The 23707-nt window shown below is 39.8% G+C and overlaps 1 protein-coding gene across 2 annotated transcripts in view; it reads left to right on the forward strand.

The window, feature by feature from the left end:
- Window positions 1-23707, forward strand: part of CLMN (calmin) — a 75954-nt gene that overhangs the window by 42633 nt on the left and 9614 nt on the right. For both annotated transcript variants that reach the window (XM_032111089.1, XM_032111090.1), the window contains exons 2-10: window positions 7462-7525; window positions 10042-10137; window positions 11634-11717; window positions 14292-14384; window positions 15634-15821; window positions 17597-17790; window positions 18747-18829; window positions 20004-21317; window positions 22463-22641. In XM_032111089.1, coding sequence (XP_031966980.1) covers window positions 7462-7525; window positions 10042-10137; window positions 11634-11717; window positions 14292-14384; window positions 15634-15821; window positions 17597-17790; window positions 18747-18829; window positions 20004-21317; window positions 22463-22641 — 2295 coding nt within the window. The remainder of the gene's footprint in view (window positions 1-7461; window positions 7526-10041; window positions 10138-11633; window positions 11718-14291; window positions 14385-15633; window positions 15822-17596; window positions 17791-18746; window positions 18830-20003; window positions 21318-22462; window positions 22642-23707) is intronic.

Below are 23707 nucleotides of genomic sequence, written 5' to 3' on the forward strand. Positions count from 1 at the left end.
GTACAGTTAACCACCACCCTATTAACTGACAAATATAGGAAACAGTGGGACTCTGGGCACGTGCTAGTTCTCATCTGATTCTGAATGTCAAGAAATAACCCTGACATATAACGTGGGTTTTGTTTGGCTTCTTTGCTCATCTCAAATTATTCAGGCTTTAGCACTGTTGTCAGATCTGATGTATAGCAGAATATCTCACTGCATTTCAGATTGTGATGTCTCAACAAAGTTAACCAGCCAAAAGGAGTTTTTTTCCTCTCTGGAAATGAAAAAATGTGAAGAATAAGGAATGCTTCACAGTTTAAGCTTTCTATGTTTGCTGTAACAAGTAAAGGTAAATGCAAAGTGGAGATGGAATGGACTGGACTCTGTGACTAGCCCTTATTTGCGGGATGTAGGATGGTTTCTGATGTATTTTTCATTTTAGATGCCACAGGATGAGAATGGACATCTTGCCAGAAACCACTTAGAAGTGATACATAGATACTAGTGCAGATACTGATATGGCTGTGGGACATTCTTCTCCATGTGGGAGGAAAAAACTGTGCTAGTAAAACCATGTCAATGTGAACTTGATTCAAGAGCCATTTCTCTGACTGATAAGATAGGACTAACTGGAACCTGGCTGAATGTGGCAACTATGATTTTGTTAGTTTCAGAAGGATGCTCCTGATTTTATTTTTGAGTGTGCAGAGTGCAGAGAATTGGACCGGCTATACTCAAGTAGGTAGACAAGGTGCAAAAGGTTGAAATTGAAGTTAAGCATTGTGCTTTCAAGTGGAGTTCAGTATGCCAGCAATGACAGGGATGGGATATTTTGCCCACTGCAGAGCTGGGGACCACAGTCCCTTCAGGAAACATCAGCAGTCGTAGGAGGTGAACCATTTGGAGAAACCTGTACTAGTGCAGCAAACAGGACTGGAACATCATGAGCTGCATGAGGAACGGCTCTTGAACCGCAACAGTATTGGTTGTTGTTGCGTTTCTCCTAATGGCAATTTCTGGTAACAGCAAATCCTGTTTCTTTTCATAGACAGAAGGAGATATTATGATCCTTGAACAGTGTGTAATAAACCACAAGAGGTACTCTGCACAGCCTGAAAATCCCTTGCTGGATCAACACTTAAGTCACTTGTTAGATCAATTTCAAACCCATTGAATTTAACCTAATTAACACTTTATTTGGGTCCAGCAATGTTCACAGTAAACAGTGATGTCTGTTTCATTCTGTGTTCAGAACAGGATTGTATTTCTCTTTTTTAACCTTGTCAGATTTTGTTTCATAACATTCCTGGTATGTAAATGAGAAATTTTGTTAATCTGTTCAATAACATTTCCCATGTCTATAAAGAGTCGTGCGAACAAAGATGTTTGCTTTGTGATTGAAGGGTACATGGAGGGGAATCTTTACCATCTGCCACAACTAAATTAGTTTTCAAGGGAAAATATAAATCCCTCTTATTGGAAGCTATTTTGATCAGCTCTAATAGTAATATTTTATGTAGGATTTCTCTTCCAAAGCCCAGTAGAATTTACAAGTAAATTCATCTAATTCTTTGGTAAGAGAAACATCTGTCTCAGACATTATGAGGATTGAAGAACTAAGAGTTTTTTAGAAATCTCATATTCATCCTGTAATATTTGTCTGGTGCATGTAATCTTAATATACCAATTGCAGCAGTAAATATTTTGCTATAACCAGACACTGAAGTCCAAAAGAAACATGTTTAGCTGCAGCTAATGAAAACGTAACGCTTGGGATCTTACAATGTGTTCTGCAGCACCAACCTGAGTTTTAAAGAATTTTGAACCAATAAGACTTGGACTCTGCAACTTTGATGGAATGAAAAAGCCTCAAGCTTTCAACACCTGCCATAGAAATTTAATAAGGACCCTAATAAATGGGTCAGTTTCAACAAACAATTAAGTTAACAACTTCATCTGGAGGGCTTAGAGGCCCTGTTTATAAGAGGTAACTTGAGAGCATACTCATGTTATATAGTGTAGTTAATGTTTCCTTTAGAAAACCAGAGTTTTTAAGATTTAATATTTCATGTGCTCCAGATTACATCAAATTGGCATATGGTACACAACAAAGCCTTCAACCCCTGTATAGATCAAACAGAAAATTTATATTAATCTTCTAAGCTGTTTGGGGGCTTCTTAAGCATAAGCAAAATAGAGAATTTGGAGGAATTCATAAGCTTATAAAATTAATTTTGTGGGCAATTTGGCTAAAATTATTCCTTATATTTTGATTAAGCCTTTAAAATTCACACTCCTACAAATATGGAGATTTTTATGTGCAAGTACTGAGTGCTCACAGAGCAGTGTTGCTGGACTGCACCATATACATGAGAGGAATGTTGTGAACTATTTTTTCTTTCTCTTGTGAAAATATATAATAGAGATTATGTCTCTGAGCATTCATAGTTCAATGTGTTTAATGTAACTCTGTGTTGAGATGAGACAAAAGTACAAAATTTAATTGCACTTTCCCCTGCCCTACTTTACACATTTTATCTTAAACTCTCCAGTTCTTTTGCTGTCAGTTGCACCCTGCACCCAGTCTCCCTTGCTCACTCCTTTTTTACTTCTGTTACAGTACACCTTTAATCATCCTTCCCATGTCAGACATGTTGCTTGCATGTGCTCTGTCCTTGGGCTGTGCACCTGAACTTTGTCCCACCTATCGTGTTTGAACAGTAGAAGGTCTCCCAGACAAGGATCCAAGCTTCCTTAGGGTTGTCAGTATCCGGTATCTGTCATCAACATCCTGTATGTGCCTGACCATGTACTGTAACTAATGGTCTTTATTTGCCTGTAGGCAACTGCTTGCATCTATCATCATCTCAAATGAGCAATTTTAGGTAAAATCCAAGTTTTAAGATGTCAGTCAGGCTTCCTTTGTGAACACTGTTTGCAGAGAAAGGAGTATTCAGATTTGTTAGTATGATGCCTGGTAATCAGAAATACCTAGGCTGCGCCACAGTGCAGGAACACCAGGAAGCCCAGTTTAAAATTCCAGTTCTCATTTTGTTTAGTGCCCTGGAGTTCAAAAGTGGATTGTTCAATATGTGTTCATTAGAGACCGATTGATTGCTTAGCTCTGTGAATGGGGGCTTGGGGGTGAGGAAGGCAGAAGGAAAGGAGTTTGCATTTCCCAAGACCTTGGTTGTCTGAATCATGTTGCACTTTAGAGTTAGGCTGTAGTATTTAATTACCATACATTTTCCCATATGTTTTTGTTGTGTAATAAGAAGTGTCATTTTCTCCAGATCAAAGACTTTGGTAAATGTTGGGATACATCCAGAGCTGTGCACATTATGAACTGGTTCTGTGGTGGTCACTGGGTACTTACGAAGTGAATATGGGGCGATTATCCTGGCAACTTATTGCCTCTGAAGCCAAGGGTGGTTAAAGCACCCTCTATCACAGTTAGGTGGCCAACACCAGCTTTCCATCTTGAAGACTTGCTTCTAGTTAATAGCAAGCATATCTATAGAGAGGCTGAGCTTGTGGTAGAAACAAGGAAGCTGGATTTTGTGCTTATTACAAAACTGGAACTTGGCAAGATGTCCAGAAGGTAAGTTGTAAGTGGATCTACAGGCCAGCTTGGCCTGTTGTGAAGGTTTTAACATCACTTGATGATGTATCCTAGATGAAATGCTAATAGGTTTGGAAGCAAGTTTAAGTCACCTTCTGCTTTGTTTTGGGAGTAATATCCATACATGCAAATCAAGCAGTTTCCTCAAGCTATGTAATTACACACTGACAAGTGTTCTACTCAAATCAGCTTCCATATTTCATAGTTCCTTGAAGTGCCCAGCCCCATGGTGGTGTGCCTCAGAGGATTATTCATAACTGGTTCTACAACAACAGAATAAATAGTATTTAAAAGCAAATCAATATTTGCTGTCTCAAATTTGCTGTTGAATGTAGAGGCTCTTAGGGATCAGCTTCCTGCAAGTGATACAAACAGTGGTGACCTTTGAGGAGATTTGAGAGGGGGAGGAATGGCATTAGTAAATGCCGGAGGAGTTTCTAGACTGGTGGGGAAGGAAATAGTGCCACACAGGAAAGCAGCTGAGCTCCCCTGTGCATTAGCAGTTTAACCTTGAATTTTGCCTAAGTGGTTTTTGAACTATCTTAATTTTACTCTTTAAGGAATTAGTTGCCTTTGCCATAAGATTTTACAAAGCAGTATATTTTTGTGAATATTGAATACTGACTAGGGTGCAGTTACTGGGGCTGAGCCCAATTCTGACAAATTCTGCTGTCCTCTAGGACACAGTTGTGGGGCAGAGAACTGTGTGGGTTATACAATAGGCTCCTCATCCTAACAGTACACATTCTCCTTCTCCAGTGCCTTCTTTCCCTCTAAACTATTGCAGTTGATGCCTGTCAGAGCCCATGCACTTTGATACCCATGCACTTTGATAAAAATGCTGTGCCTCTTATACCCTCCTGTGAAAGCATGTTGTAGGTGGACTTACTGGAAGAGTGCAGAAGACCCAGCTTCTGTGTGTGGTCAGAATTTGTCTCTATAATTTTTCTCTTATGTCAAGGTCTGAGCTGAGCTGAATCAAAAAGGCAATTCCTGACTTTTTACTACCTTCCAGTATTACATCTTTCAATTCAACCCTCACAGCAGGCATCCTTCTTTTCCACTGTAGGATTTGTGTGCAGGCCAGCCATATGGTGGGTGTAATTATTATTTTATAATAGTGTTATTGCTCTCTAGCTGCCCAGTAAACACAGTGCAGTTTTAGTAAACTATATACGTAAGCATAGGAACTTTGGACTTGAATGATTTTCTTCACTTTTATATAATAGTAGGTGTGAAGGAGAAAAAAAGATTTGATTTAATTTATAGAAACTGCATAAAGTTTATAGAGTCTCTACAATCGTCTTAAATGAAAAGATTGTGGAGAAGAGGGGCTGTACTGAAACTGGGAGGTCCACAAGGTCGGAGCAGAACAGCAGTTAAAGGCACACATCAGTAAATACCTGTGCTGAACTTTTCACGTTAACTCTGCCATCGAGCATATGGACTGCATTAGAGGTTTGTCTGCCTTAGGGATTTTATAAACACATTTCCTCTCCTTTCCTCTTCCCCTTCCAGTTACTGTTGCTTTAGAATTTTATAGAATCAAATAGTGCCTATTCTGGGGTCATCACTCTTCCTGGAAAGAAGCTGTTTGCCATAGAGACAGATTCATCTCAGAAAACTGTCTATGTATGCAAGTGCTTTCCTGAATGCGCCTTTTTTTATGTTTGGTGTGTGAGCTTCCCGAAGCAGTAATGCCGGCTCACCCATCCTTTGAGGCATATGTGCAGCTCCTAATTTGCATCATGGCAGAATTTCTGCAGCAAAATTAGGAGCCAGCATGTGCTCAGTTTTATGGATGATCTGTAAGTAAACACAGCTCTCTTTTGCATCCTTATTTACACTGAAAGTGAAGGTTGCCAGAGTGACTAGTGAAAAATATGACAAGAAACCAAGCCTCTGATGATACCAGAAAACATTAAATTTGCTTCTGTGAACTTTCTGTGTTTCCTTTTTGATTTTAGTTGACATTGCAAGTCTGTATATCCAGCCCATTGGATAAGGTCTCCTTTTTCTTTTCTGAAGCCTGGCACTGGTGCCCACTGAAGCATTCCTGAGCATTTCAGACAAGTTTAATAGGTGGCCCTGTTACCTGCTGCTAGCTCCTGTGCCTGTTCTGCCTTCCCCTTTGCACCAGCACCTGTATTTGAACAGAAAGAAGTATATCTGGGAATGATTCTGGCTTAACCTCCACCCACTGTCAAAGGTTAATTTTAACAGCTCGATTGTGGAAGTTACACCCTGGGTGACACACAGCACTTGTGCTGCTCAGCCGTGGCTGTGGGAGTGAGCGCATGGAAAGCCAGTTCTGGGCTGAGGTGCTGAAGGAAGCAAAGCCCAAGAAATATGTGACACATCTCTCAGTTTATTGTACTTTGGGATTTGTAGGTGGTAAATGCTGTGGGTGTTTTACAGATACTCTGGAATCCTAATATAATTTACAGTTTCATTTGTAGAGAGCTGTTTCAAATCTTTGCACATTCTTCTAAGACATTTTAAAAGAAAAGCCAACAGCAATAATTAGTTTGGCATTTTCTATGTTTTCTAAAGCACTTAAAGGGTAATGACTTTTTTTAACCAATCTTGGAGAAAATCAGGTTTTATGGAGTAAGACGACTTAAAAGGCCTGAATGGCCATCAGTGACAGATGTACTTCATGCTGAAAAGCTCTATTCCAATGCATCAAAATAAGGAAAACAATTATACATATAATTGGAGGCTGCTGACCCTTTGGTTAAAATGATCAAAAAGAACAATATTAAAATTTGATTTACGGAAGCTACTGCTTGGCCTATAATCAGTCTGACCAATGAAAACAACCCAGACTTTTACAGAATGTGATTTCCCAGTAGATAGGTTAGCTGTTTTTGTAGGGCTGAAGAAACAAAATGGTTTTAAAATATATTTGATACGCTCTATGAGTAAATTGAAATACAGCATATAACTAGTTTTAATGGGTTCTGTTCATAAATTGCCAGATTTCCTTAATTCAAGTGAAACTTGAGAACCACTTGAGAATAATTGTCTTTAAAGTGAAATATTACTTTGACAGTCTACTTCGTTTATATTAAATATATGGTTTACTTTTTTATATTAGAAGGTAAATGAAAGCTGGTCAGTAATATGATTCCCCTTACACTCTTGCCGTAGTTGACTATGGAAATGGATTCAGGAAATGGCAGATGTGATTAAAAACTCTTCAGCTGGCCCACGAGCTGTTTGTACAGCACCTAATGCACAGCACTTCTGGCAAAGAACAAGCACTCCTAGACTTATTGCAATATAAATAAAATGATTCTTCAGTCTAGGGACTTGGAATTCTGATTTTAAATGCACTAGTTAGGAGACTGGGAAGATGGGATTTCATGAAGCTTTTCCATTCATTTATAAATATGAAGACAAAATTGTTGTGTTGGTCCTGTTTCCTTGTGCATGCAAGTAAGTAGACTGGAATCCACACCAGCCCAATTTGCAAGAGGGTGTCAGAGCAACAATCCTCTAAATTGACATAAAAGGGTCAAGCTGCCTGCTCAGAGGGTGACAACAGTGGAGAGCTGTGCACAGCACATAAATGCTCACCTCTCAGAAGCTGAACACTGAAGACTTCAAAACTAAGAGAAATTCCTTCCTCCTGCCTTTAAAATGCATCTACAAATATATAGCTCATGTCTGGGCAAAGAAACTGAATAAAACATTGAAATTCAACCTTGTATCTCCTGATTTAGAATGTATTTGTCTTATTCACAGAGTTCTCATGAATTCTAACTATTTCGTGCAACAGTTTCTGAAATTTCCTACCAGCTCTCCCTCTTCTGGAAGCTTAAATGCTGTTTTTTGTTTTTGATATTTGTAGTCGAACGCGAAAATGTACAGAAGAGGACCTTTACCAGATGGATAAACCTGCATTTGGGAAAGGTAAGACTGACAAACAATCTTGATATTGGGATACAAGGACATAGCCATAGACAGATTGCAGTTAACTCCCTTTCAAGCAGTTAAAATTTGGAAACAAAGTTGACTTCTGTGCATAGGGACATTTGGAGGAGAATGAGGGGAAGCTCAAAGCCTGTTTCTGGATTAATTAAAATTTGTTTTCGGGCACAATGAATGCTTGACCAGCATTTATCATCTCAGGTCCATTTAAATCTTTAATGCTACTGACTGTTACCATAAGGGTAGAATATTTCCACAGAATGCACCCACATAAAATCAAATAGGTTGAGGTTCTGAGGTGACGATGTCTGTGTTCTTCCCTGGACTGGAAGTTTGAGCATCTGAGGAATCAAGGCCAAAGACAGGTGTTCTTCAGAACTTGTCTTCATCCCAGATTTGAAGATGGAAGACAGTAATTTCTTGTCAGACATGTTATGGGGGGCAATATGATGGGATCTTCACATATACACTTACATCAGAGAACTAATGTTTGGACATCATATCTTTAAGTTGCAATTGTTTCTTAATGACACCATAATATAGCTTTTAAACCTAATTTACTGTTCTTATCGATAGTAGATAAGGACTACCTCTCCTGAGTAGTGTGTCAGGCAGAGAACATTTTTCTTGCTGTTGAGGTTGAAAAGAGCAAAAAAAAAATCCTAATATTACTGAGACAGCAGCAATGCTTAGTGCAGGATCAAGGAATGAGACCAGCTTCCTGATCCAGATGAAGCCCTAACTTGGACTGGTGCTTAATCTTCACAATGCCTTAGTATGTGTGGCTAAATTTCAAAAAGTACAGATTGGGACTAGGTTTGGGCTCACTCTCAGTTTAGCTCCTGTAGTTCTTGAGAAGTGATTGCATTTCAGACACAGTAAAGTAAAGGGGTTTTAGAAGAAAGGCATCACATCTATCGTTGCTTAAGTCCACTACTCTGCAGTGAGTGTTTTTGAAGGCATAAAGGGATCCTCTTAAATCTCACTGGAAAATCAGAATAAGGCTAGTTGGAAACGTTTTGACTAGCAATTGCTCCCAAAGGCCTCTCAGAATGAAGACAGTGTTACATGATGCCTGCATGAATCAGGCTCTAGGGCTTTGAACTAACTGCAGTTTTGGAACTTGTCAGAAAGGGCTGTCAAATATGTGACTGTAAAGAAAGTCTTTGATTTACAGAAGGAATTATATCATGAAAAAGGCTGTAGGGTGCTGTTAATTCTGCTGTGCCAGGCATATGAAGTCTTAGAACCTTTGTGGGCAGGTCAGCTTTCTCTGGGGTGCATACAAATTTTTTTCCTCTCTGATTCAACAAATAAAAATGCTTTTCTGGAGAATGACCAAAAGCCTTCTGCTATATTAATGTTTTTCCTGGAAGTGGCATAATAAACATAACCATGTAAACAATGAGAGCTTCACCAAAGCTGTCTCTAATTATGGGTGATTCCCTGAGGACACGCACTGAGAAAGGTGGCTTCTGCCTTTATCCTCAAAGAAGCACTTCTTGCAGAGTGGCTTGTTTTTTTTAAAGGCAGCAATGAAGTCTTCTTGTACTTCTTCAAGAAACTTTTGGTGTGATCCCACTTGGGTCATCTTTTGAGAAGCTCTGGCTCTGCTGGTCATGGGATAATTGGGAGTAGTCTGAATTTCTGAGTTCTGTTTGTTCTTGCTTTAAGTACTGAAAGAATAGAAAGTGTTTGTGTTTTAGTCTTTCAGAGAAGTTATTTAATTTTGAAATGAAAGATACTTTGCTTTCTTTCATGGAGCATTGTTTAGTACTCTTGGCTAGATTGAAGACCAGTAATAAAAATGTGTGGCCCCATTTGCCAGGAGCAGTGCTTAATCGAACAGAAGTGCGTTTCCCAACCAAAGATGAAAAGATTGGGCTCTTTAGGGATACCTGAGTGAGTGACACCTGAGCAGAGTGTAATTGCTGCAGTTGGGAATACCCCTAAGGGCTGAGCTGACTTGGCTGTGTGCCTTGAAGTGCACACATCGACCAACACCGTGGTGAAGGGAGGAGATGGTTCCTTTTGGAGGAGTTTGCTGAGAAAAGAGAGACACAATATAAGAAGTTGCTTTTTAAAGTACTTAAAAAATGCTGGGAGACAGAATGAAACCACCAGAAGCCTTTCACATGAGAAGGACATTGTGGCTGGCTGGATCACGGGCATAAAGTGGTATTTGCTTCTGCTGGACATGTCTTAGTCTGAGGGATCAGCACCCAACTCTTGGGTGATTATTTCTTAGGCAGAGTATTTAGGGTTAGGTTCTGTTATGGGAAATCTGGAATTAGTCCTTGAATAATTTCAGTTTTAGCTCCAACATTCATAGGACAGAATTGCCACAGATGTGAAGAACAGTCAGCTCTTTCTCCCTGCAGGCTATGATTTACTTCTTGTATCTCTGTCTTGTAAAATTCTCCTTGCATCTCTCTGAAATCATGGTGATTTATCAAACAGTACTGCTTTAAAAATGACCTGATTTCTTTTCTTCACAGTGCAAGCCCCCTTTGAAAGTGAAAGACTTGTTTATTGATATACAAGATGGCAAAATCCTGATGGCACTCCTGGAAGTCCTTTCAGGACAAAAGTTGGTATGTACAGACAGGGAGAAACCTCCACACATAGGAGCTCAGTATCTTACAAGCAACAGTGCCCGGTCATCCAAGGAATAAGGGTGAATTTGGGCCCATGCCTTGCATAAAGTAGTAAGAATTCCAGCAACTTTGTTGTCATTTCCTTACAGGCAGGTGTCCTGAGCTGTAATGTAGATTTCAAGGAAATATATAACAATGAGGTGTAAATGGTGTGTGATCAGTGTTAATGTTCCTACCCCTCAGGGTTTTTAAGGCTTTAATACTTTAATGCTCACACATTCCATCTGGAGATTACCCAAGTCACATTACCAAGAAAACACATATTTGCTGTATCATTTTTTTAATCCGTAAGGTCTGTTTCTATTTTGTCTAAGATCATTATGACACTCAATAGGTCTTCTGATGCCTGCTGTAGGTCTGAGTTTAATTCTGGTATCCTGGCTCAGGTTTCATTAGTCTTACGAATATGGTGGTCTAAATCAGCAGGGCAAAGCTTTACTAATCAGAAACTTCTCTCCTCCTTTCTTTGTAAGAGCTCTGTAAAGTTCCACGTACCAGAAATGGAACACCCAGTGCAAATATAAATGCCCAGTTACAGTTGACTTTAATGTTTTCTTTCTCCATCAATCTTGTCATCAAGAACTCTCCCGTGTGTGGCTATCACACTTGGGTAAGAGAAGCAGCTGTCTCACCACTGCAGATGCACCTGGTGATGATGCTCTGTAGTGGCTGACCACCTGCATACCCCTGCAGCAGGAATGGCCCCTGAATGTGTGCTCACACATTCAGAGTCAAGAGTATTTTTTAATACTCTTAAAGTCTGGCAGAGCTGCAGCAGAAGCAGCAGTGTCTCTATGTGCATTCGCACAGATTGCATTGAGGGCCAGGCTTGGAAGGAATTGAAGGGGAAGATACATCATGGTAAACCCTAGGCTATGCTCTGGGAGGTCAGGGAGGAGGTCAGAGAAGGGGGTAAGGTCAGCTGGCTGAATTTCTTGTTAGCTGTTTCTGCACACATGGGATAAAAACAGTGTGCTGAAGTAGAATTGCAGGGAGACAGGCATGCAAAATCTTTCATTTCTGCCAAAGGGAAGGTTTTTGCCTCCCACCTGCCTGTGCCTGCTATTAAAATTGCTCATGCTTCCTAATTAAGATAATTTCATTTAATTCAAGACAAAAGAAAATCTATTACTATGAATTTTCAGGCAAATCTGATCCTGTGACCGAACATGCTTGGGGAGTGATTACATAAATAATCAATGTGGCAGGTCCAAGAGAGTGGTAACATCTGGAGAGCAGTAAAACTGCGTGCTAACCCGGTTTGCTACTATCGTGTAGTTGAAGCATTTTACTGCTCACAAAAGATGGCAATAATTTTTCATAGATAGATTTCCTTAGCTTTATTTTGCCTCAGTGCTTGTAGTGTTTTAAGCTTTGTATAATGTGGTGAGTGATTTCTGTTTTAAAAACAGTGTGGCACTTCTTTTATCTAGATGCACGAATACAAATCTTCGACCCATCGCATTTTTCGTTTGAACAACATAGCCAAAGCACTTAAGTTCTTGGAGGACAGTAATGTGAGTATTTTCAAAGACTGGTCTTAATATTTTCTCTTGATGTATGCTGCAAGTTGTAGTTGTTGCTAATCTGATGTGCTGCATGTATGTAAGAGGAGTGTACTGCTTAAAGAGGCTGTGACTTAGCAGCAAGGCTGAAAAGCCACATAAAAATGCACAGCAAGAACACCTACGGAGTCTAAAGCAAGGATTATTTGATCATTTTATATGTTAAAGTTCAATAGGATTAAAGGATCAGGAACCCAATATTAAAAGAAAATAAAAAGAAATGCAAGTAATTTTTATGATCTGGGTCTTAGTGGCATTACTTCAGTTACACTGATGGTAGATGACTTTCTTTTCTCAGAAATACTTTCACTATTAGAAATCATGTATTTATCTGGTAAACTGATTGCTGCAGCAGCTGATCATGAGTCAAAGGTAAGAGAAAGTGAAATCCAGGAACATGATATAAATGCATAATTCCAGGAATCAAAGCCTTACATGGATATAACTTCCCTCATAGCCAGTGTTGTACTACCACAGCATCACTGCCTACAGTTGTAAGTGACCAAGTGTGATCAGACCCTGTAGCTGGAAATGGTTCATTCTTTTTTTTGTCTCTCCTGTGATGGGTTTATTCCAAAGCCCTGTAGAAGTGGCCTGTGTGTTGAAAACTCCCTGATTTTAAAAAATGTTGAGAGTAATGGGGTCAAGAGAAGCCCCAGCCATGTAACAACTCATATACATGGTATACCTAGAACTTCCAGAAAAACAAGTATTGGGCTATTTCTTCTAAAGGACTTCAGTAAGGTTAAACTTTATGGGTGAGGAGGGATCAGTGTGTGCAAAACCCTGCCTTGTATGGGATGCTGCAACAGCAACTGATGTCACTTTGCTGCTTCCCTGCACTGAGCTTAGCTCCTGCTCCAGCAGCAGTGGTTGTCATGCAGGAGAGTTGTTGCAAACCCCAGTGCAGAAATGAGCATGATGTGAGGTCTTAGCACATCTCTTATGACTTTGTAGATGCGGGAGGTTTAACATCCTTTGCCTTTTTCCCCAGGAGAGGATGTGAAAGGTCAAGAAGTTGTCCAGTAACTTCCAGGAGTTCCAGCCTCCCTATGGAAACTCCATCAGTAGGGGCTGATCTAGCCCTAAATGTGTACGTCTACACGTCCTGCTGTAGAACTGCTAAGAAATATTTTACATATTCATATATTTCTTAACAGTTTCCCAGTTGATGCTTTTTACCCAAATCCAGCTAAGGCCCACTTGCAGATGAGATTATTTCTCTCTGTTGGTACCAGCACTTGGCAGAGCTGCAGCTGAAGCATATCTGGTTGCCAGGATCTTACTAGGTCCTCAATCAGCAAGGCCAGGCAGGAGGAACCTTGAATGCCAGTGGCTTTTTAAATCAGTGGTGCTAAAAAGTACTTTCCTATGGATTTCCTGTTACCTCAAGAGTAAGCAGCCAGTATCTTCTAGCTGACTATCTCTGCTAGGCTGGGTGACAAACATAAGCAGCAGTAAGAGGACAGAGCTCACACTGAGCAGTGTAATGATAAATGTGACTTGCTCCCCATTTTGGAGAAACTGCTATTCAAATGTACTAAGTCTCAAAGGTTTTCCCATGCCAAATACCTTGGAGCTAGCAAGAAATCTGATCCTTGAAATATGACAACTAGAGGTGTCTTCTTGCTAAGACTGAAAATGTTGTGCAAACCACTAGATAAAAAGTTATTTTGCTTTCCTTTTTTCAGCTTAACCAAACCGGTTAGTGAAGGGTGGTGATGGAAGTGTTGGCAAAATGCCTTGGCTGCCAAGAGCTTCAGGGTTAGATATTAAACCACAGTGGGTGGAACCCGACAGTGTCCGTTCCTGTGGAACTGGGCCAGCAGGGTAGAGCCCTGCTGAATGATTCACCGTGTCTGGGACTTCTCAGTGATAAATGGGCTGCTGGGCTTTAACTCGGTCTGGGTGCCATGTGCAGTACTGACAGCTTCCTTGTTTCCTCCCTCCTCTGTGACCTTTGCCAAAACCAAGTCCGTGTTGTCTAAGAGAATAACATCCTGGTGTTATCAGCTGGAAAGAACCTCAGTGTGGGAAAGCCTAGAGTTTGCTTGGATTAGGCAACCCTATCCATTGCTAACTGATTTAATTAGAACTCTGTGACAAGCTGTGTAAGGTGGGATAAGGAAGGAGAAAGGAGATGCATAGGAGAAAAGAAGTAAGCAGAACTTACTAGGATTTTAGATTTTTGTATGAGAAATGACTCTCCTTTTTATGAGTGGGGTCCACTGGAGGAGGCCCCATCTTCTTCCATTTTTGTATGGAGAAAATGCATTTGTAGTCCCAAAAATGCAGAGCTGAGTCCACTTCTGTTCTGCAGACTATGCTGGGGGTTTCAGATAGGAGTTCCAGGAGAAGGGTGATTGTGATCAGGGCAAATTTTCATTGGTACAAGATTTCAGTATTGCTTTTTTGCTGGCCTGTCAGTGCCAGAAGTGGTATGGACATATCCAGCAGTCTCAGTGCATTTTTTGCATATAGCTTGCTGCTTTGAATTTGGCTCTGAATTTATGATCTCTTCTACAGGTAAAGCTTGTTAGCATTGATGCAGCAGAAATAGCAGATGGAAATTCCTCTCTGGTACTTGGACTAATATGGAATATAATCTTGTTTTTTCAGGTAATAAAATTTGAACACTTTAACCATAAGTAATCGGTCTTCATGGTATCCATCTATTCCAGCTGAATAGTGATTTTTAAATTGATTTTTAATCCTAAAGAACATAATTAATCATGCTAAACCTGAGCTTTTCCCTCCTAATATACACTAATTTTATACTTGCAGCTGCTTTCATTTTACTTCATTGGACCTATTTTGATGTAAATTGGAGACAATTTAAGCCCTCATTTAACTTGGACCTGAATTAGAGCTTCAGATTACTACTTTCCCTTCTTTCCTGTGCCTTCTCAGGGTTCTGTTCCAGATTCCCTGGATCTGAACCAATGTCCTGGGTTTGGTTCCAGGTCACAGTTTATTTTCAATTACCTTTTCTGGATTTGGTCCAGTGTGGTGGGAAATTCCATTTAGAATCACTGTTCTCTGGAGACTTACTCAACATGGCAAAAATTTGCAACTGATGTACATGGTCATATGAAAGATCTCAAAGGACTTGGAACTGATAAAACGTATTTGAGCCTGAAAGTTTATTTATCCCCAGGCTTAGATTAAAACTGCTCCCTAACCTACACATAGTTTGAAAATTACCTTCTAGACAATCCAAATTCTAATGGACAGAGAGAGATGGAGGGAGGGTTCTGCAACTCTTGTAAGACTGTGAGGCCCTTTCATTCTCTTGGTCTGATTTAAAAAATGGCTATAAGGTTAAAAAAAAGATCTCAAAGTTGCACTGGGGCTTTTTTCCCTGGCTGAGCTCCTCAGGCTGAACAGTGCTGCACAGAACCAGTTTGGCCAGGCAGACTCACCGGCAAAGATGGTGTGACCAGGACCTGTCACCCTGGCAGCAGAGGGCACAGGGGGCCCAAAAAGCAGCAGAGTCTCAAATGTCAGCACTGATCAAGGACAGGAGTGTGGCTGCAGGTCACCATTTCTTTGCTAAAAACATTTCACTCAAGCAACTCCTGTGAAGAGAACGATTTCAGTTAAACTAATTTTTCTTTCAAGGACATGTTTCTTTGCTTTTTGTTTAATTTGCGTAGTTCAGCCCAAACTGGTTGCTTGCCCTTTCTGTTGCCTGGGCTGCTGCTGGCTGCCATGCTTGAAAAATACAAGTTGAGAGTTAAAATGAACAGGTTTATAATTATCACTTAAAATTCAGTTATGGCACTGATCTCTAAAGTTTGCATGAAAACAAGGACACGATGCAGCCAGTGATAAAGCAGAACACTGTGTATTTCATCTTTTATTACAGATTAAGGAGCTGACAGGCAACCTCAACAGGAACTCCTCCTCCTCCAGCCTGTCCTCTGGGCCCAGTGGTCCAGAATCAGACACATCCCCCAGCACTCCCAGCGTGGAGAGAAACATGTCCATTACAGTGAAGGATCAGCGGAAAGCCATCAGGGCCCTTCTAATCTGGGTTCAGAGGAAAACCAGAAAGTAAGCTAACAAACCCTTGAACAAAAGAGTCTTGCCACCTGCCCTTTTGAAGCTGAGTCTCTTTTCTCTGTCCTGCCCCATGGGTATGTTACCATGTGCTGTGGCTTCTTCTGCTTTTGAAGTTTGGGAGCACAGGGTCTCTGCAGGGGGGTGTTTCACTATGGCCATGTGTTTACAGCAGCCATCTGACCTTGAAGGCCGCTGCTGGCTCCATGGTTTGAGTGTTAAATGTTAACTTGCACTAACCTGCTTGGTGCTGTTTAAAACAGGATCATTCTCTACTCCCCAGACCCCAGCTTTCATGCAGTCTATTTGACATCTTTTGCTAATTAAAGGTTAGGTATAACCAAGGGATGAACCAAAAAAACAGATGTACTGAAAGACTTTATCAGCAGCCTTTTAAATTAAGCAGCAGCCCTGAGGAAGCTTCTCTGTGTACTGCAAAGTGCCTTGAAGGACAGAACCCCTACTAGAGTTCCTCTTTCCTCAGAATTAAAGAGGGGAAGGGGGTGAAACTTAAGTCACTTCTCTTGAACTTGTAACATATGAGTGCATTTCCATTGCACAACACATCTCTCTCCTCTTTAATAAAAAAGTGGTTCTTTCACCAAAGCATTTTGTGTAGTAATGCTTTATCCTGGCAGAATTACTGTCAGGTTAAAAAACTGCAGTGTAAGATGTCTCATGCACATGCAAATGCTTCGAGTGTATTTTACATATATTGTTATTTGAAGTAGTGGCTGGCAGAGAGTTTTAAAGAGGGCATGTGTTAAAGTTACTTGTACAGGTTGGTTAGCTGAATATTTGGCTTTTTTGTCTGTTGATTTATATGTCCAAATCTGCCTTTGAACACAAATTTTCTGTGTCTAGTGTTGAAGACAAAAATTTACATCTTAAATACTTGGTCCTGTGGACCACATCATCCTTTGGTTATCTCCAGTGAAACTAAGGGTGCTTGTTGAGCAGATAAACTTCTTCCATTGAGATCTGTAGTTCACTGCTGCCAGGACAGACCATAGAGGAAGCACAATTTTAGTCCAAAATAAGGCTGAAGTCATCATTAACAGGTGGTACAACAAAAGTGAGGACCTGAGAAGTAAAGGCCGAAGACTTTTCAGCCCAGTCAAAGAGTGCAAATTGAAAAGATCTAATAAGAGAAAATTGTTGTTGCAACTGCAGTATTAAAAACATAATAGCATCACTGTAATCCTGTTACCCCACGATCTGTGCAGAATTTTCTCTTCTGGGGCTGTATTCCATTGCAAGTTTGATGGCTGTTTTTTCCTCCAAAACTTTGGGCATCTAAAACTCTTGTGGTTTATGCATATGCTGACACCATTTTCATTTGGCAGATTTTCTGCTATAGAAGGCCAAGTACACAGGAATGTGAATAATATATGCTTGTGTGTTTAAATGTTTAAATCTTGGAAGTTTTCCCAAGCTATGGCATTAAAATGCTGGAGAGCAACAGAAACAGGAATCACAGAGACATTTGGTTTTGTGAATGTTAAATGTGGTTGCTGAATTCTTGAGGGCTTTGTTTTCACTAACTACTTCCTACAAGCAGGTTGATGTCAGCTGTTAGCCACATCAGTTTGTGAAGCCATGTGTTTTCTGAATGTATTTCTAGATTTTGAAATCCAAAAATATCTCAGATGTGACAGGTGCTACTCAGCAACCTTACGTTTTAACTTTCAGGAGTCTGAAAATGATGATGCCTTTACTTTGGATTTTCTAGCAAACCACCCATGTAAAATGTATGTATTTCTATTTAGGTATGGCGTTGCAGTCCAGGACTTTACAAGTAGTTGGAGGAGTGGCCTTGCTTTCTTAGCCGTCATAAAAGCCATAGATTGTACTTTGGTAGACATGAAACATGCACTAGAGAAATCAGCACGAGAAAACCTGGAGGATGCTTTCAGCATAGCACAGAATAAACTGGGTGTTCCTCGGCTCCTCGAACCAGAAGGTAAAACGCTTATATCAGCTTTGTTGGGTAACACTCAGACTATAATGAATTTATTAATATTGCATTGTGATACCTACCAAAAACCTCCCAGTGATTAGGCTGCTGATGTGATTAGTGTATTGAGCTTGTTGATAAGAAAAATAAAAATGGTCAGTGGCTTGCCGTTGTATGCTTCCAGTCATATTTGTAAGTTCTTTGGGGACAGAGATCTTACCATGTTTTTAGCTATGTACACTGGTCCTGGTTCATGCTTAGATGCTTTTTGACATCTGCATTCCTAGAGGACATTAATTGTTGTGCTGAGGGGTGTCTCAGTGCATTAGCACTGTTCTGTAGCACCTAATCTGCAGAGACTAAATGTCACTCCATGATGAAGTGTGTGAGGCTGCCATACCAGGCAAATGGAGAGATACCCATTCAAATGCATTTGCATCTCCCAGTTTTCCCTTTACAGTGCATATATATACACACACATATTTATACATGTAAACCTAAGTGTGTATGTGTATATAAAGTATGTATAAATGGACTTCTTGTAGTTCTTTTTACTGAACTCTACTAGACCAGTGTTAGGCCTTGATGGCATGATTGAAAGCACAGTTGCACTTTCATCACCTATTAGAAGACTGGAACATCCTGATAAAAATAAAGCTCTGTGTTATTGCTCAAAACCACTCAACTGTCTAGTGACAACAGCATAAATGGCAGTATAAAAGTGGATGAGAAGGAACCCTGATCAGGGTTCAGTATGTGTTTGGAAATAGGAAAAAATGAATGTGAATAGGATGTTGAGAACTCTGTCAAGTGCCATCAGCAGTGAAGAGCATCTCTCTTATCTGTCAGAAAAAAAGTTATTTCTGTGACCATAGCGGCAGGATAAATGTCTGACAATCTGTTCCTCTGCAAGAGCGTTCCAAAGCTGTGTGTGCTCAAGCCCCTTGCGTCTGTCTCCACAGATATCATGGTGGAGTCACCCGATGAACAGTCAATTGTGACATATGTGGCACAATTTCTGGAGCACTTCCCAGAGCTGGAAGGGGTATGTGTTTACTCCTATCTCCTGTCATTTCTTTAATTTGCTTTGGTATACGTAATAAAGTCAGATTTATTTTCTAGGTTTCTTTCTAAGCTATCTAAAATAACAAACCTGGATTTAATTTTTCATGTTTTTGTTAAATCCAGTGGAGTGGGCTTTCATTGGTGATTGCTAAAATGCTTTAGGTAGAACAGGGCTTTTATACATTTACATCCAATTATAACTTTCAGAGGTTAGAACTGGTTTCATAGGACTCTACTGCTTCGCTATATTGGTTTTAAATAAGGCTGAAATTTATTCCTTTGTCTATAGTGATCCATTGGACTTCAAATTCAATTTTTACTTTTATCTTCTCAAGTTTGAGGGCCATGATCAGTCTGAATTTAGCAGGTATGAGACACAAGATACCAAAATCTGAACCTTGTCAATACAACAGTAAAAAGCACTCATTATAAGCATGAAATAAACTGCACCTGAAATGACCAGTACTTTGATGCAAAAATAAAGAATTGAGGATTAAGCAAGGACTGACAGTGTCAAGAATTGGCAAAGGCCTTTTGGAGAATCAGGCATTTTCTCTCATTTCTTGACTGAAAGTTACAGTTGGGATATATTTTGTAGCTGATAAAATTGGTAGGCATTACTAAAGTAATTGGAATTAAAATTATTTTAATAATCTAATTATTATTAGATTAGATGAGCAATAAGATTGGTTGACTTTAGGACTTGTTGGCATTTTAATGGACAAAGTAAAAAACTGACTTTCTTTTAATAGAGTGTTGGAAGGAAATAAGCTGGTATATCAATATATTTCACAATGGATTTATTGGAGTTGTTAGATTTATGTTATTCCCAGGGTTTGGGATGTCAAAAAACCAAGTCAGTTGTCTTCACAGGTGCAGCAGGGAGAGATGAATACATTAACAACTGAAGAGTAGGCTTGTCTGCATTTTGATCTTCCTATTCAAGTGTGTTGTTGACGTTGAGCTTTGTTCAAAGCACTTGACTTGCCAAAAAAAAAAAAAAATCCTACTTTCAAAATAAGTGAGTTATTAATTGGCCACTCACACGGTAATGGAGTGAAAGACTAGGTATTTATTCTTTCCATAGTGTTTGGGAAATGTAAAATGGTACCTGAGTTAGGATTTGTCTTCTAATGGTATATCATCACTTACAGGAAGACTTTACAGATCCTGACAAGGAGCTTCCAATTGAGTCCACGTATGTCCACATCAAAGACACACCATCAGAAAAGGAAGGCAAAATCTTGATTTTAAGCGAAAGCGAAGAAAATATGTATACTGTTAATCATGAAAGGAGTCATCCAGCTCCGCCAAAGGTCCATATTCCTGATATCCCTGAGAGAAGCCCATCAGAAACCGTTTCTGAAAATTGTAATGGGAAACCAAGTCAAGTGTTTGGTGATTTACAGGGAATGTCTGAAGAGGAGCCTCAAAGGCCTACCTCACTGAAAATTACAGGATCTGTCAGTTTTGAATCCAATTCCTCTTGGGAGGTTCCAAACGATAAATTCATGCCAGGTGAAGGGAGCATCTCTGATGATCCACTGAAAGAGAACAATGACCTTTCTCGAGCTGTTCTGACAGATCAGAAAAATTCCATTGACTCTTTTGAAGAATACTCTGAAGAATTAACTAAGGAAACCCCTACTGAATATGACAATGAAACCAAGAGCCTTTCAGCCAATACTTCTTCTTTGAGTCCATTATCCTGGACTTCAGGTATACTTACAGATGATTCTATTAATAAAGTAGAAGAGAGCAAACCCCAGTCTTCAATTCTTTTACCAGAAGATACCTCAAAACAAGAAGATACGCAGAAGTATGTTCTCCATCTTCTAGATGAGGAAATACAGACACTTCCACAAGATGAACATATAAAGGAATCACCTGTCCTTGAGACAATAGAAATGAACCCTTGTTCACTGAATGGTTCTAATCTCGAAAGCCAAGAACTATCTGCACAGCATGAAACATCTGATGACTCTCTCTCAGATGTACCTAAAACTCCAGAGGACCTGGACAGCTGTGATGAAGTTGAGTCTGCAGCTAAAGCGCTACCCAGTTCTTCAAAAGTATCCGTGATCCCCCATGATCTGTTTTATTATCCACATTATAATGTTCCCATATCAGCAGTTCTGAATGCTTACCTCGAGCCTTGTATCGAAGGTTATGATACAGGAAATGAAAAAGCTGCTTCTGAAGCCGTAACAGATGTTTTACATGACGAGAACTTACCAGAACAGGACTACAAGGAAGACGCTCCAGAGCCAGACTTGGAGAATAAGCTGGGTACCCCTCCATCAGAAACAGATACTGAGAACAGCGAGGAGGAAACTACAAAAACAAGCAGTCACGTGAATTTTTCTGATGAAAAAGAAGTGCCATTACTAGTAGAAGAGTCAGAAATAGAAGAAGATGGTAATAAGGCCACCAACCATCAAGATTCCACTACTCCACAAGATCCTGAGGTATTTTATTTTATTTTATTTTATTTTATTACCAGCATTTCTTGGTGTACATATGTGGGCTTAGCATCAGATCCCAGTGGTTTTCATTTGCTTTCATTTTGCAGTGTTTGGAAGAAATGTTTAAAATGTACTTGGTTTCCCATTCCATTACACTGTTTGCCACAGCCCCCTACTGGTATGAATGGAATTGCAGATCCCTGAGAAGATCTGACATTAAAAGAGAAAATAAACCCTAGTACTAATGGCACTGCAAAAAAGTGAATTTATATTATGTTTTAAAATAATTTGAGGCTTCTGTAATCCCTAAGCATAAAAGATGAGCTAATAGTATGGCAAAAGTGTGAATTTTTATTATGTTTTGAAATAGTTTGAGGTTACTGTATAATCCCTAGGCATAAAAGATTACCAGAGAGGGTATGTTTAATAATCCATAATGAGATGAACAGAAATTAGTATGGTTTCTAAAGAAAGGATACAGGCAATGATAATTTTTGTCTCAATCCAAGTAAGTTTGCCTACAAAAACTTGAAAAACCAATTGGAGTAGCCTATGTTACGTCAGTAAAATGAAGGCTTGTCTGCACTAGAGGAGGAGAAAGAAGTGGGCACTTTGAGGGTATTTGGTTTAGGCAGTTTGCTCCTGCATGTCCTCTTGCAGACACCAGCTTTGAAGTGCCTTACATGTTTTCCAGTGCAGTAATTTTTGACAGTGTTTTTCAGTAATGAGTGTCCATTTAGTGCTGCTCTACATGTTGCTTAGACACGTTGCTTGAACATGTTTTGGTCCTGACACTAACTACAGTAATGAAGTCAGTTTGCTGTTAACTTGAAAGACTGTTTGGGGGTAGATTTAAAAAAGTCGTGAATTGCCTCAAAGAGCCATGTCATGTCATGACTTTTTAATAGAAAGATCTGACTTTCCAACTGTATGTATGTATGTATGTATGTCAGACTGATGATACTTTATAGCTCAGTGTATTCCAAAAGATTTTGAAGAAATGCATTGCTTTTTTATTCTCTTCAGTGAGACTTTCAGTCTCATACTACCTGCAGTTGAACATCTGAGTAGGCTGCACCACTAAGATATTTGGAAGGGTGGGGAATCAGTCTTGTTGTCTAACGCAAAACATTTCTTAATTTCAACAGGCCATAGAAGAACATCTAGAGGATTTACCAATAGCCATAAAGACACCAGAAGAAAATAGTAATAAGGAGGAGGAAGGGAAAAATATGATTGAAGAAGATTTGCAGATCTCAGAAGTTGCCACTACTACTCTATCACAAGATAACCTGGAACAAAACGCTGAATTCCAGGACTTTACCAGGTGTTTTACATTAATTTTGTCTTAAATACACCTGACAGGTCTTTTGAAATGTGCCCTGTCCATTGGATGTTTCTTGTAGTCTTGTAGTCTTGTTTTAGGAAGAAGTATTGGGATTCATTGGCTTCTTTCTGTGTTTCTCTTAAACATGTTGAGTGAGTCAGTGGGACTTGATTTGACTGTGCTACAAACTTTGCCACACAAAACCCAAGTGGAAGCCCAGTGCATTTTAAGCATGGAAGTGTTATAACTGCTTTTCCAACAGAGAGATTATTTTGTAATGGAGATGAAACAGTCTATGTGCATTGTGACACTATGTGGAAGCATGACACTGATTGATTCCAGTAGATACTTTTTGGATGTTTTTTCTGGTTATGAACAAGTAAATGAGGTGTTAGAGAGAAAATAAGACGAGGAACTCATGGGTTGAGGTAAAGGCATTTCAATGAAAAGGCAAAGCAAAAGGAAGCTAATTAGAAGAAGACCAAAAAAAATTTATTTGTTCTCTGCTTCTCATCAGCAGGGCAATGTCCAGCCACTTTCTGGGAAGCAGGGTGTAGTGGTTGCTTCAGAAGACAGATATAAGAACGTGTGTGTGTGTCACTGCCCTTTGGTCACTTTGGGTCAGCTCTCCTGGTGGTGTCCCCTCCCAGCCTCTTGCCCAGCCCCGGCGCACTGGGGTGGGACTGGCACTGTTCTAGGTTCAAGTACAAAGCACAGCACTAGAGGGGCTGCTCTAGGAAAATTTAACTGCAGCCCAGCCAGGCCCAGTACAGAGACACTCAGCTAATTTTGGACCATTCACTTCTGTTTTTTCTTATGTTCTAATTTATTCTTAGGTAATCTATTTGAGTGGGACATGAACCATAATTTGTTGATGCTTAGCACTGGAGCACTCTAATGAATTTGAGAGTTTGCTTAGAAAAACTTATTCTCCCCTTCAAGCTTTCTGTTCCCTGTCAGTCCAAATTTTTTTTATATCAATGGCTGTAAAACTTGGGTATACTCTCACTTAATGATGTCAAAGGTGCAAAAATGCTCTCAGATACAATTTTTCAGAAAAGATTTC

The sequence above is a fragment of the Corvus moneduloides genome, chromosome 6 (genome assembly GCF_009650955.1).
Source record: "Corvus moneduloides isolate bCorMon1 chromosome 6, bCorMon1.pri, whole genome shotgun sequence".
Lineage (NCBI taxonomy): Eukaryota > Metazoa > Chordata > Aves > Passeriformes > Corvidae > Corvus > Corvus moneduloides.